This window comes from Hakea prostrata, chromosome 6 (genome assembly GCF_041222555.1).
Source record: "Hakea prostrata isolate BN-2017 chromosome 6, UWA_Hpros_2, whole genome shotgun sequence".
Classification (NCBI taxonomy): Eukaryota; Viridiplantae; Streptophyta; class Magnoliopsida; order Proteales; family Proteaceae; genus Hakea; species Hakea prostrata.
Window position 1 is genome coordinate 38,186,513 of NC_142605.1, and position 15,723 is coordinate 38,202,235.

At 35.9% G+C, this 15,723-nt stretch overlaps 1 protein-coding gene across 4 annotated transcripts; it reads right to left on the reverse strand.

The window, feature by feature from the left end:
* Positions 1-1,629: 1,629 nt before the first annotated feature.
* On the reverse strand, positions 1,630-12,928 carry LOC149013948 (AT-hook motif nuclear-localized protein 1-like). 4 transcript variants are annotated; one of them, XM_089158676.1, is made up of 6 exons: positions 12,840-12,928; positions 11,943-12,356; positions 6,278-6,345; positions 4,721-4,852; positions 2,500-2,661; positions 1,630-2,292 (listed from the first exon to the last, which is right to left on the reverse strand). In XM_089158676.1, the coding sequence occupies exons 2-6, from the start codon at positions 12,343-12,345 to the stop codon at positions 2,017-2,019; spliced, it is 1,041 nt and encodes a 346-aa protein (XP_089014802.1). In that variant the 5' UTR covers positions 12,346-12,356; positions 12,840-12,928; the 3' UTR covers positions 1,630-2,016. The 4 variants fall into 4 exon arrangements, with proteins under 4 accessions (XP_089014802.1, XP_089014801.1, XP_089014803.1 ...); XM_089158675.1 differs by having other exon boundaries at positions 11,943-12,385; positions 12,840-12,922; XM_089158677.1 differs by lacking the exon at positions 12,840-12,928 and adding an exon at positions 12,763-12,819.
* Positions 12,929-15,723: the final 2,795 nt, after the last annotated feature.

Genomic DNA, 15,723 nt, shown 5'->3' on the forward strand with positions numbered 1-15,723 from the left:
GTAAAATACCTAACACCGTACCTGTACATCAACTTCTCATTAAGCTCAACGTAAAAGTGCAGCTTTTGCTTACTCTGGCTTTCCTTTGGAAACAAGATGAAGCTCACCCTCACCTTCATCTTCTGTGAAAAGTAGGAGTAAAGTTGTGGACAAAGGATTTAGACTCATGGGTTTGTCCATGGCTTCATGTGATCAAAGAAATAAAGTGTTTGGGCCTGTAACCTGCTTAGAAGTTGCCTTATGATTGTTCTTGATGCAGCTCCATGATTATTTAATCATGAATCATGAGATGCCCCCACCTTTGTAGTTGACATGAAGCTTCCCAACTGTGTTAAACTAAAGGACCGTCTACTAACTTCACATTATTCCTCTCTCCCTGTTCTTCACTTTTGCAAATAAGGATAAAAGCTTTTTTGGCACTTTATTCACAAAGCAATGCTTAAAAAGCCTTCGACATCCCTCCTAGGCAATCAACTCATTTTTCTCTCTTGTTCTTCAACCATGTTCCACTCTACTATGGAGTTGTTCACTCTAGCTACTTCAAATTCTCTCCTCGTTTTCGGTCTCTGCAATTTGATCATTGTCATTCTCCTCTTTAGTGGTTTAAAGCCCGATTCATTGAGTACCCAAGAAAATATCGTTTGTTCCTGTGATGCACCAAAGAGAACTAAGAAAGAGGAGAAAGAGAGACATGAAGCATTGTCCTCAGAAAACATTGAAGAGGCATCTTTTCCTGCAAAAGTTCCTGCAGTGGAAGACGATGAGAAACCACCCATTGACAAATTTGTCACCATTGTTGATGTCGAGGAATGTGACAATGAAGATGAAGATGACGAAGATGACGACGAGCTAAGAAGGAGAGTCGAGGAGTTCATAGAAAAAATAAACAGAGGATGGAAGGCAGAGCAGGCATTGGCCTCTCAACGCAACAGGAGTCCCTCATATTGATTTTCACTGGTTTCATCATCTCTTTAGTCTTTAGTGTATATAAGAATATAAAGAGATCGACCCAAGATCCCTTCTTTTTCTTGGGTTTTGGGGGGGTGGGGTTTGGAGGCTTCAGAGCAAGGTGAGTAGAAATACTCTGTGCAGGTCTGCATTGGCTGGTTAAGTTCTTCATTCTGTATTTCCAGTGCAGAACATTTGCTCAAGCAAACGCAGCTTCATGGTCTAAATTACTAAGACACTGTTAGTTTTAACTTTTCTACAACCACCATCAATGGCTTGAGTTGTCTAATGTCAAACAATCATTGGAGAATTGCTATTTTTCTCTAGTTTTCTGTTGCTTAATAGAATTGCTATTTTCCGATAACAGAGATGGGTAGGTGAGAGCCAATGAATTCCTCTTTGTATATTCAATAACAAAAGAGAAGTCATTTCATAGGGAGAGGAGACAGGGTCACAGGAGGAGCTTATGACATTCTCAACTTAAAAACCAAAATTCTCAAATTTTATTTTGGCATCCCTAAACAATACTCTTTCTTCTCTCAGCTGTGGTATCACTTGTGGACACCAGAGTTACTGGAAGGCTTGTGGTCTGGTCTCAGTTTCGAACTGCCCCCCTCCCTACACTCACCCCCAACTACTGAGGTAATTCTTGTAGTCGAACAGAGGATAAATAGACCTTGCAACTGAAGGCAACTTCATGCTAACTAAAAACTCTTCATTGAAAATTTCATTCCTTGACCAAATAATATCAACAGATACAACAACCACAAGTCAACAACACAGGTGAACAAGGTAACCAAAGCCAAAAGAAAGAATGATGTCAAACAACAGCTATCCATTAAATACTCTAACTAGGGAATCAAACAAAAAAGTACATGAACACAGCAGATGAAAATGAGGGTCTACCTAACCACTAACCTTACCAGAACTCCTATATCTGATAAATATGAGTTTATAAGCAACTCAAAAACATGATGAGTTGGAAGTTTTGAACAACCAAGATCAGACTTTGAATTTGGTCGGTGAGAAACTTCATAGACTGACTCTGGAATATGGATCTATGAATCATTATCCTGAAGGTAGAGATATGTTTATGTCAGTTGCAGAATTCCTTGAATCCTGCATGGGGTGCATTGATGCCCAGTTTTCTCCGCGGAACGAAGTACTGGCAATATTAGACTTCGGAGTTGAGGTATGCTGCCCTTGGCCGCCATAGCTGTCCTCCATCTCTGCATTCGGAACTGACACAGTTGCTGTTGGTGTACCAGCAGATGTGGCATCAGCCTTTGATTTCTTTGTCTTCAGTTCTTGTTGAGTGCTTGGGATGAAGCTGCCCACCACTACCTGGGGTAAACTCACTAATATTAGGGAAATCAGATCACCAGAAACTAAAACTAGAAATATGGTGGCCGAGATTCACTAGCGTCTAGCCAGATTTTGGGGTGATTCGAAAGATATCTATTGTTACATTTGCAGATGAAACCACTACACAGTTCATGCATGCGAAACTGTGAGCCATAAAGCATTACATTTTTGCTGTCAGTTGCTTACCTGTACTGGGGTGGCAGCTACTAGTCCACCACCAACTCCTCCACCTATGACGCGACCATCTGGACTTGACAATGAAACACTTATCCCGCCAGATCTGCTCTTAGTTCCTCCAATCTCAGAAGGCATGAATGATCCAGATAATGAAAGTATCTCAAACCGACCCTAAACACACAGCAGCAACAAATGGATTGACTGTCTTGGAGACAAATTTCAGCAAAGAAAGCATCAAACCATAATAATGAGAAAATAAGTCACAATTCATTATGAAATGTGATCCCTTGTCAAATAATTATAAACAAGGAAAGAGATCAAGGAAGTATAAAACTGAAATTGAAACAAGAAATGTTCAGAAGCTGGGAGGTCAAATCATCATAAACAAGAAGCCATGAACAGGGCTTGAAAAAAAAAACAAATTAAAAGATCTAGTAAATTATAGCTTCACAAAATAATTAGCTTCCAAAAAAATGCAGAAAATAACCTTAACTCAGTTACCAAAGCACATAGATACACAACTGCAGACACCTAAATCCAATGATTTTGAAGGGTAAAGCTTCCTCCAAAGGTGGTGAGTGCTAAGATTATGTAAGTCAAGAGATAAAACAAAGTGATTCAATCAGCCAAAAAGATAAGTTCTTCAAAACCAGAGCAACCACAAAAAGATACAGAAAAGGGCATGCGACTCATTCCACTGTAGGGGTCTGGGGAGAGTCGTAATTACACAGCCCTTACCTTTGCTTCATAGAGAAGCTGTTTCCTAACTCAAAGCCACAGCCATTAAGTCCCAGCGGAGCAGACTTAGCTTTGCACCAAGGATTGACCTCAGAAAAAGTACATGTATCTCAAAAAATAAACAAGAAAACCAACCACTTCTTTGTTTCTCCTCTCATCAACTTGCTCCTGTTATTAAAGCTTTATGGGAACTTCAATATCAAATTGTTAATTTACGACATGCCACATGGGGCTGAAGTGAACTGAGATACTTTCTCAAACCCAAAGCTTACTTGTCAGACGACAGTCTGGATAAGCGATATGATTAATCCACGGGCCTCAGAGAAGGTTGTGTAAAGCTACTTCATGAATAAGATTAAGAATGACAAGGCCCACAAAGATTCACTTATATTAATTAAGGTTCATAAAAGGAACCAGTTCATTACAAGGGGGAAGGGGAAAGGAGGAAACATGTCTGCATACACAAGTATAGGAAATGTGGACTGTTTATAGCATGAACTATAAGTGGTAATCAAACTTTAATTCCTAAAAATGATTTGAAAAAATTTCAATCCCTTTTTTTGAAATAGAGGAGTCAAGGTAGTTTCATGCACAATCACAAAATAAATCAATAGAATTCACAAGGGAAATTGAATATGTAATAATAAAAGAATGCAGCACTGATATTTTCCATATTTTCTAGACCAATATTAACTAAATTTTGATCCTTGATCCTTCCTTGAGCCAAAAATCATTGAGAAGTCCAGCAAATTACCAAAGATGATTCACAGAGCAAGACCTGAATTCATTGTGGATAGATTGTTTGTCTTACTCGAAACAGTAAGCAATAACACTCTACTCCTAATGAAACCTGGCATTGATGCATTTAATGATAACATATCTACATAATATCAAAGAGAACAATAATCTTCAATAGGAGACTTTTCTTTCTTTTTAAAGGGGGGGGGGGTCTGGGGATGAAGGAAAGTAGAAAATCTTCACAGAATCACATGTATCTGTGTTGGGAGAAGCATGCCAATGAAGTGGTTGAAGCAATAGAAAATGAAAACCATCTCAGGGTGGGCATGCATAGAAAGCATCTTTGGGACTTGCCAGTCTAGGACATGTGGCAGTAATCTGACCACCCAAAATGGCATCACGGAACTTTTATCCCTTAGAAAAGGCTCAACGAGAAGAATTTAATCATTTCTCTCTCCATCCTACTCCAACTTTGAATTCCAAAAATCATGAAACTGGACCATCTAATGTTTTCTGCTGTACTGTGAATCATCCATCTATTCTATAGCTTTTCTTGCGTTATTGTGTTCTATTGCACTAAAGAAAAAGGGAGAACTGTCTAGATGTTTCCATCAATTAACCACAATATATTGGACCACCTTCTAACATCTGGTCAACCTGACTCAAGCGAACAAACTACCTCATATGAAAACTATCAAATGAAGTATGTATCATATCAACGAATAAGGGTAGTATAGTGCTATACGACACATACCTCATATGTCAAAGAACCCCCGGAAGAATCAGGCTGGCGAAGAGTAACATTTGAAATCGCACCATTTGCTGAAAGAATGCATATGGCTCCAGGCCCTTGCTGAGCAAATGATATAACCTTTGTCGTAACATCCTGAAGCAACAAAATGGCAAGTCAACACTGAAACAAATATTTGGTACTAGTAAACTATCTGGCGGACATGAGGTCCTTCAATCTCTATAAGTGAAGATAATGAGCTTGTGGTCAGGTTGTTTTGTACTTCCCATCATAAAACAGAAAATAAATTCAATATATGATGGAAGGATCCTGTTTCCGCCGGACCCCACCGCTGGGGAAGCATCATCCACATGGGACGGACCCACATATTCAAACAGGTGAAATTAAATAATGGTTGGCAAGTGGGGAAGTTTTCCTGATGGAAGGACACTGTTACTGCTGGACCCCACCAATGAGGAAGTATCATCTACATGGAACCCACATATTCAAACAGGTGAAAATAAATAATAATTGGCAGGTGGGGAGTTTTCCTGATGGAAATATTTTTGTTCTTAAAACAAATGTAGCATGACGAAATACATTGGGACGATGTGAGAATACACTCATACAGTCCCCAGTGAGAATACTAGTGCTCAGAAAAAATAAATTATTCAGGAGTAGGTAATGGCTGGATTAAGGTTCATTGAAACAAAGCACATCCATAGGTGGACTGGTACCTCTTTAAAGAGCAGAGAAATGTACCTGAAACACAAAGCTGAGAAGCATGATGCCAAAAACTTGATATAAATCATCAGAAATTAACTCTTCATAGAAAATTTACAAGGTAGACTTTTTCGGGCGTGTGTGTGTGGAAAACTAGGCAAAATGGTCTCTGAAAAGTGTGATTAATTTTTATAAAGTCATTCCAGTTATTATTTTTTTTTTAGGGTAAACATTTCTCTTACTCTAGTTGGAGGCAGGGGAAACTAAAGACAATCAAGAAGAAAATCCCATGTATTTAACTTTTGTAAGCACTGTGCTGAACATCTCCGTTGAATTTTTCCCTTTTTTACTTGAAAGCCTGTTTATTATCCTATGCTGCTTTTCCAATCCAATGGGGGCATTTACGTTGTTACAGCGGACCACTAGCTCCTACTACTGATTAAAAGTTGACAATTATCAACCAGTTGCTAGCAGTTAGATAACCAATATTTATTTAGTAATGGTCATTGAAAAGTTACCCCATGTAGAGATTTCCATATCTCCAAAAGAACTATGAAGAGATCAAGCAATTGAAGCTACCAAAAGAGAAAAATGAGTGATTTGCCAGGCATTTCTCTTAGAGTAATAAGCAAAGACACCTGACAAATTGCCTTGTGCTTATAATATAGTTCCATTCTTAATGACCCCTTAATAGCTATTTCCATTTGGAGGCATTTCAGGGTGAATCACAGAGAACTTAAATATACCAGAATTAAATGAGAAAATGAGAACAAAATGAATGAGTAGACTTTGGAACTACGTTTAGAGTTATACTGTTAGATGTTACTGAAAAGAACAATTTGATTTTTGAATAAATACCTCTCCAATAGCAACAGTGATCACATGAGGTGTAAAATTTGCCCCAACAGAGCATGACACCCACTCACCTGCAAAAATATTTGAAGTAAATTAGGAAACATAATTGGATCCTGCCTCCTAGTATTCCACTTCAATGATAAATTGCAAACTTCCAGCCAAATTCATCATGTAAAATAGAAAACAAAAATATACTGATGTGATATGCAGGCAATGATTTAAAGGTGGCTATGAAACATATATTTGCATTACTCCCTGGTTCAAAAACTCAGTGGGATCTCAATATTGGCATACAAAATATTATGAAAATTGCATTGTTTAGAAGAACTTGACTGAGATTTTATGTATTTTGAGAACCTTGGTGAAATCTCAATATTCTCAAGAATCTCGACCTGCTTGGTAGGCAGTCACATAGTAGTAGTATTGCGTTGGGAGTTGAGATGTGGAAGACTTAAAGAGTAATATAAGGTGTCTATGACTTAAGCATTACTTGGGTTCACCATCTACATAACACGCATTGCAAAACTTTCACTGTGTTGATTTGTAGAATAAACTTTTAAAACTACAAGAATCTGTTAGAAAATAGGTGAATTCAAATATTTATTGATAATAATATGTTATACCATCCAGACAAGGTGGAAATAGGCAACTTTACCTTCTAGGTTCAAGGATTCAAAATGAAAACACCAGCCTACGTGGCCTTTTCCTTCTACAGAATTTCAATACTAAAATAACTATATTAAGCCTAAAACAATTATTTTATTTTATTTTTTGTTTTGGAGCCACCGAAACATTGTTCCAAAAAAAGAAGAAATAGCAAAAATATGCTGAGATGGCTGTTAGAGATGATTTTCAAACCCTTGCATTGCACTCACCCTAAGACAAAGGTGCAGGAAAACCAGAATTAAATTATACCCATGTATAATTTATAAAAGCAACTAATGCTATACTCAAAGAATGAAGATGTGTATCTCAACGGCTCAAAGATTAAGATGGTGTCAGATTCATTTGTACCCAAATAAAGAGATAAATGCCATAGTTGTCAAGGCGTCACCTAAAAGCCTTGTCATCATGACAACTGTAATTATGGTGGTACATAATGGGTCGATCAAGCAAGATAGCATTTGCTTGGCATTAATATGCCAAATCTAAATTAGCTCAGTTTACAATGACTTGGCTGGCTAAGTCGATTGATTAATTGTTGTCCCATGATGCTTTAACTACACCGAACATTAAAACGTCCAAGAACTTCTAAACATGGTAGAAGATCTGGCTCTCAAGTGAGATCTCGCCATCTTGAAAGACTGAGATCTCGACCATCTCGGCGAGATCTCGATCGAGATATGAGATTTTTTAGCGTCAACTCGGTGACCCATCTCAATGGGTTTTAGGGTCCCAATTGGGCTGAAACTTGATATTTAGCCTTTTTAAGGCTTTTTGAACACATTGATGGCCTTGGATTTGTTAGAAAACAACCCTAAGTAAGATTTCTAAGTCTACCCATAGTGAAAAATCAAAATGTTATAGGATCAAGAATGCAAGGTTATACAACATGTAATATAGAACCTGTAAGGCATATAAATGAAAAACAAATGTGTCAAATGCATCAAATAACTTAAATGTCATCAAAATTTCATCCATATGAGTATCACAATCTTAATTTTCAAGAATAGAATAATAAAATTATAAAACCATTAGAAGTTATATATAAGTCATTAAATCATAAGTTCATAAGACAAACAAAGAATGATTGATCTTCCTTCGATGTTGTAGATGTGCTAAGAGTAGTTGCAAGTTCCATCCGAAATCCACATAAAAAAAAAGGCGAAAATTAAGAGTTTCAGCGAGATATGGTGAGATCCAGGGCGAGATATAGTGAGATATGACAAGATCTTGAGCGAGATATCCCAACTCTCTTCTCTCGATCTCCATCTCGTCTTGCTTCTTTGAAAAAGCGAGATATTTCGCAAGATCTCCCACCATGCTTTTGAACTTACATATACGTTAACACAAAACCAAAATCTTCAAAAGTTGAGTGTAAGACATCATGCATTTAATCCAGTTAAAACGCATTAATCAAGCCTCAAGACTAGGAACATAAAAATTATGACCTTGGACTTCAGGTAAATAAACAAATACATAACACATTATTAGTATAATAAATAGCAATAAAAAAATTGAGAATGAAGTATATAGAAAGATAGAAGTAAGTAGATAAATAAATACAATATCAAATTTATCTTTCTAAAGAACTTAACCAAAAATAAAAAAATAAAAAATAAATTGGGACAACGATGCTTCTCCTCCACTGATCTAACATTTTCTTTGTGCTTGAAATCTTACAAAACAACATGGTTAGCTAAGCTAACCCGTTGGGTCTTAAACTCTTCCATACTTTTATTGAGACTTCATCAGGACCTTGTGCTTTGCCATTCATCCTCCTTAGAGCTTCTTTTATTTCGAGCATTGTAATTCTCCGAATATGTACAATTCGTGACATGGCGAATGGTGGAATCTTCCGAGTCACAAATACTTGAAGTATGTCTGTTCAGTAGGCTAGAGAAATAAACTTTCCATCTCTTCTTGATGTCCTCATCACGTACTAGTCTTTACCATCTTCACTTTTATATCTACTTCTTGTCCCTTATTTGAGCTATCTTAACATGTCAAAACAAATAATAACAAATCAAAATTGAGAAGGGAAGTATATGGAAAGACATATTGAATTGGAAATCCACGACATTGGAAGCATAGAGAGAGAGAGAGAGAGAGAGTGGGGGGGAAAATGTGACAACTAAAGGGAGTTGGCTACATGGATTGTGACAAAATCACAAAATGATAATGTAAGATAAGATGAACAACACAACAACAGCAGATCAATCTTATACGAACTATCTAGGGTTGACTATGCGGATACTTGCCCTTAAATCAGCTTTGCTCCATGTCATACTGGAAATAGGACCTGGATTATGCACGTTAAAAAAATGGAACAAGTAACTGTCCAAACTGGAGCACCCAAAGGTCTTCTTTGAAGTTGGCGAGGCCACCTCAAATGACTTTCTCGTTCTATATATAGAATCAAGGCTACTCCGAAACCAGCTTTATAATATCATCATTACTCCTCATCTCCACTACACTCCACGTAATAATTTCTATGATGCCTCTTAACTGGGCAACACTCCACGTCATACATCATAAACACTCAACCAACTATCTGCGAAATTTTCCTTTAGGCTTAAAGGAACGGTCAATTATGTAATACTTCAGGTTCACCTCTCCACTTCCTCCATCCCATTTTAAATCTTTGTGAGACATGAATTTTTTTTTACATCACCTTCCGAACTAACGATTGATAATAGATACCGAAAACGTTCACTTGCATCTCATCAATCTTCACCCCCCTTATTACCCATCTTGGAGTTGTTACTGCTGCATTCCATGTACTCCATCTTTGTTCTACTCATCTTAATACCCTCCAAGGATGATCTCTAAAACTCTTCCAACTTTTGTCTCATTCCCATGAAAACAATGTCAACAATAAAAAGCTTTCGCTAAGGACCCTCTCTGGGGATGCCTCTAGTAAAGCACAAACACATAAGAGCTTGAAGCTAACCCTTGATATAACCGAACTATAATTGGAAATTCACTACCATGACCTCCAGCAGTTCTTATTCAGGTCAGGACACCAATATACGTGTAATTAATCATGTTCACGGGCTACTTGGAAACATTTCTCCTCGATAACATGCCAGACTAAATCTCTGTGAACTCTGTCATATTAACTGCCATAAATTTGGATATTGTCTTTAAGTTGAGACTACAATGCTTTTCTTTCTCCATACATTTGGCATTCTCTCAGCCCACATAATTTTATCAAACAACTCAGTAAACAATATAAGCCACTGCTAAGCTTTTCCCTACTTTTATTAGGACTTCATCTGAGCCTAGGCCCTTGGTTATTTACGTCTTTCTTTTGTGTTGCTTTTAATTTGGAAACTCTAAATTAACGTTGCTCCTCTGACAGGTGACTTGATGTATAGTGCCTTCTTCCAGTTCACTATAAGTCTATGACTCAGATGGTTTCATTAAGTAGGCTATGCCACTACAGAAATAATGATTCCAGCAGCTTTCATTGATGTCCTCATTCTTAACTAACACTTCACCATCATCACTCTTAAAGCATCAAGCAAGATCAAATCGCCAGTAACTGTTCCATTTATTTTTAGTAAGAACATAGTTCAAATTTTTTGAGGGATTGGCTTACATTTAAACCTCGAGATTTTCCTGATTCCTATGCTTGGATGAAATTCAAGACATTCCTCACTTGGCTTTCAAAACATCAAACACAAAATCTAATTCTAACTCATAGGCCAACATGGTCAGCTTCAACTTTCTCTATTTTAACTTATCTGCAGGTGTAAGGTAAATTGTTGCAGGAAAACTGCAACATAACCCACCTAATTGCGAACAAGTCACATGAAAATAAGATTGGTACAATGTGGACCACTTTGCAAGTCCCTTAGTGCTCATTCAAATAACAACAGAAACTATTACTCATTTGCTAGAAAAGGAAACTTATTCAACCAGTCAACGTAAGAAAAATTATTAGACGGGTAATATTCAGAGGTAAAAAAGCACGACCTGTTAACGGGCTTATTCAATATTTTCCAGACACTAGTAATCATATCAAACATGATTTAAATGATCTTCATAGCAGAGACAAACACAACTAACCACTAAATGTGTTGGCATTCCTGAATTTACCTCACACTAAAAATTATATCTAATGTGCTTTAAATAATCTTTATACCAGAGGCAAACACAATAAAGACTACTTCCAGATATAAATGTAGATCCCCCCTATAAGCCATAAAATTTGAACCATGGAAACCGTTTGAAAGTGCAGAAACTATTGCAGACCAGTTTGACAAAACAAGTTGCATTTATGCATTCCAATCTACACATTTCAAACTTGAACATGTACCGAAAAAGGAAAGGAGTAGACCAGGAGACAACTGCTCAAAAGGAGTTCAACTATAAAGAAGGAAACAAGGTTTAAAACCATGTGCAGGTTTTGCAAATACAGAAAACTTTCATCACTCTCAATTCCCATAACTTGCCCAAGTACTACATGCAATAAACAAAAAAGATAAGAATCATTCTACCACATGTTACCAGAATGATGGAATCATCCTGGAACAGAGTCAGAAACTACGGATAAATTTAGTATTACTCCAGTAGGTCAACATTTTCTTCACACAAAATGGACGCAACAGAGAAAGCCAGGAATCTATAGTCCCCCATTTTTGTAGCTGTATTAACAGACCAGCCTCCTTTAATATTTGGATGTTGCCAAAAGAATTAAGAACTGGGCCTTAGCCAGAAGAAGAAGATTCCCTCATTAATCCCGCAAAACCCCACCTCATTTTCAGAACCCTATTTACTTTCAGATCTGTAGATAGCCATTTCAAATGGAGGTCCCACATCAATCACGGTAGTAACATTTAAACCTCAAATGTAGAAAATGATAGTGAAGCCCAAACAAACACTTCCCAACATTAAACCATATTCAATCCATCAAAATACATCAGACAACCACCAGAGTGTATACAAATTACTAAACTACGAACAGGTACGCATTTAAGAAATAGAAAACAGGAACTTTTACCAATGTTTTCCATGTCAATTTTCTGGTGCTGCGCTTGCTTCAGATAACCTGGTGTTGGCCGCCCTCTACCCCGCTTACTACCTCCAGAGAAGTCGCCGATTGGTTGTGCTTGTGGCGGTGGTTGCGCCTGTGGCGGTGGTTGTGCCGGAGGCGCAGAAGAAGAAATCGGCATTGGTGATAATGCCGTAGCCAAAGTTCCCTCTGGACCATATTTTCGGGGCCTACCTCTCTTCTTCTTCATCGAACCTCCTTGCATAGCCACACTTACCGGTGAAGCTCCGACTGAAGTTGGAACTGCCACTGTAGCAGCAGCAGCAGCAGCTGAGCTAGGGTTCTCAGTTCTTGCAGCCACATGGAAGTTGGGAGAGGCATCTGCTCCCATAACTGCTACTCCAGTGCTCATCTCTTCCGTTCCTTCCATACATACATTCCACAAGAAAACCCTAAGTAATAAACCGAAACCCAAAAAAATAAGTGTGTTCAAAGCAAACTCAATCACTCAAACCACTTCAACAACAATCTTTCACACCTCCAAACCAGCACTACTAACCAAACAAATTTAATCAATAGAAACAAAAACCCACAGAGAAAGTTACTTCAAATTTTCATTTTGAACAAAAACTAGTTGGAATTCAGAAGCTGGAGATCCTCTTCGAAAGAACACAAGTTGCGATATCTCCAGTCAAACTCACTCTGAGTAACACAGAGAGTCTCCTTCCACTGGAAGTATCACCATTACAGAGAGGACAAAAAATAACTATAATGGCGCCAGTTGATCACATAAAAAACTATCATTTCATGCATTACACTAAGAACTCACCAAGTCACGATAGAATTGAAAAGAAGAAATGAAGAAAAAGAAAAGAACGAAACAATTTCATTTTTTTTCTTACTTACAATTTTCACAATTCCTCTCTCCTGAGAGATCAACGAAGACTGGATTTTTTTTCGTTGCCCAAAAACAAAAAGCTGTCCAAATTCCGAATACTCCAAACAGCTTTTACAATAAAAACAACAAAAAAGAAAAGCTGAAGATTATAAATCAAAGATTTAATATAGAAAAAAAAAAACTGAAATTTTTTTCCGGGATATTAGCAAAATATAATATTTTAATCAGAAAACTCTAGATACTATACGTTTTGCTTAAGAAAATTGTTCAAGTCCGAATAAAAAATTTTGGGTAAGAAATGATAAAAAAAAGTTTCGTAATAATGAAAATACCATTAATATATTAAAAAATAAAATAAATGTAAAATATATGGAAAAACCAGCAAAGGTTTGTCTTTTTTTAATTAAATTTTGTTTTCTATTTTTATGATTTCCATTTAAAGCTGCCAAAGTAACGTTAGAGACCCGCCCTTTTGCCAACACTGAACCTGCTCTTTGTCTTTTTTTGAGGAATTTAAAACGTACATGGGAATTCAATTGCCCTTCTAACTTTTCTTATTTACGGAAATGCCATTACGTTATTTCGTGGCAGGAGACCCGTGCTTTGACTCAAACTTCACCAACCTCACCCAAATAAATATTGAAAATCTTACCCAAAAATTTTTAAAGAAAATAATAATAATAAAAAGAGAGGATAAATATTCAAAATCTTACCCAACAAAAAATAATAATAATAAATATTGAAAATCTATACTCAAAATTTGAATTGTCAAATAAATTTCGTAGATTTGATATAGCCAGCACAGTCTCAAGTTCTTGAGTATAAATCTATTTATTGACAATTTGATGAAATTTAATAAAAAATTAAGATAGAAAAATATTATATTTTACTAAAATCTTTATTTATTTATTTATTTTATAATAATTAAGTCTTTATCAATATACTTAAATCACATTAATGCCACAAAATGACAAGTTGGGATCCTTTTATTTCGATACATAGAGGATTATACCCTGTTCATACTGTTTAGGAGGTAGGGCTACGTATTATATGTCTGTCGAGGTATAGGATCCGGATTCCAAAATGATTAACTTACTATGGTAACGTATATCCTCTATTTGTCGAGGTAGAGGATTGGGACTCCAAAATGACTAGCTTATCAAGATAATCTATACCTTTTATCTGTCGAGGTAGAGAATTCGGATTCAAAAAATAATTAACTTATTAGGATAGCATATTAACGATTTATTGATTGAACCATCAAGTCATGAACAGATGAACCATTAACATACCATTATAAAAGTTTAGTCAATTCTTGCAAAATAATAAAAAGATAAATATGGTTGAAAAAATTAGGAAAAGAGTCCAAAACAAATTATGAAAATAATTTGAAGATTATTTGAATCAATAAGTTATAATGTAATACTAATTATTTGCTATGAGCCTATGATTGTACTAGATTTCAATGATATTTGATTCCAATGAACAAATTTTCTACCATCATCAAGCTCCCCCCGCTTCCCCCCCCCCCAAAAAAAAAAAGAAGAAGAGAAGAAGACCTGTCAAGGTGCGCGTTTATTAGGTCGGACGCCATAATTAAAGAGAAAGGGGGAAAAACTTACTTGTATTTGAGTAATAAACGTCCCATGTATCATTGGTTTAATCGTAACTATAATTTTGCAAGAATTTCAAATGAACTAGCTTCATAATAAGAAAGTTCACCCAAGAAGGTGATTAATTACCACGTATTCAAAATTCTCTATACTACAATTAGAATATCATAATTGAATTGTTGATTTATTGATCGTCAATGTCTCTATCAAATCTATAACAATCTTCGTACAACAGTAAATGTACAATTTTTTTCTTTTTTTTCCTTTGGTAAGAGTACAAATTGTTTTTAAGTACGGAACAATCTACAACTACAATGAATAGCTAGAACAATTTTCTATATCAAGAAACTATTGTTTTTGTCATTAGTTGTATAGTTAGGTCCCTCTTAGCAACTGAGATAGCAATATAAAACCCTACTTTGATTTTCAATCTTTCATTCATTTCACTGCATTCTACCAAATAACCGAGGAAATTTCCATTGATGTGAAATTGTTCTTAAAATTAGAAAGAAGTTAACTGATCTTAAGCCTTAATTAAATTCTTCTATAAAAAAAATTATACCAAGAAGGGAAAAGATTAAATTCATCATATAATTCATTCAACCATTGAAAAAAAATTAGATTTATTGTTGACTAAAAAAAAAAGGTTTACAGCATTTGCGGTATAAGCACATTTTAGATATTGAATTCAAACAATAATAATATTGATTGATTACACGTATGACCTAGACTTTAACGCCGTGCGAGTATCTCCTGCTTGGCCCTCAAATCACGATACATAGCATTTTCAAGATTTAATGACCATAATCTCCACTATCTTTCTAATCATGGTGGTTGAATATTAAAATACATTTGGCCAAAAAATAATTTTTAAAATACCACTTATTGTATTCTGAAGATGGTAGAAGAAAAAATAATAAATAAAAATGAAAAAATGAAAAATTCTCCCTGACCTCAATTTAGGCCATGATTTCACCAATCGAGTGGGCCTCTTTCTAGCGTCCATCAGTCCTATTATAAGAAAAAAACAGTCTTTCTTGACTAATTTTTTGGGTTCTTTTTCCAAGTAATCATATCATAAAAATAAAAAAATACGAAAAAAATCTTATGGTTTTTATTTCTAGTGTAAAATATCAAATCTAAACTTAATCGAGTAGCTACCTCAAAGTTATCAAAATTCAATGGACCACCCCTGTGCTATAATGCTTTTACTCCTAATCACCAAAATAAATTCTTTTACTACTAAGTGATAGACTAATTCTTTCTTAACAGTGAAAAA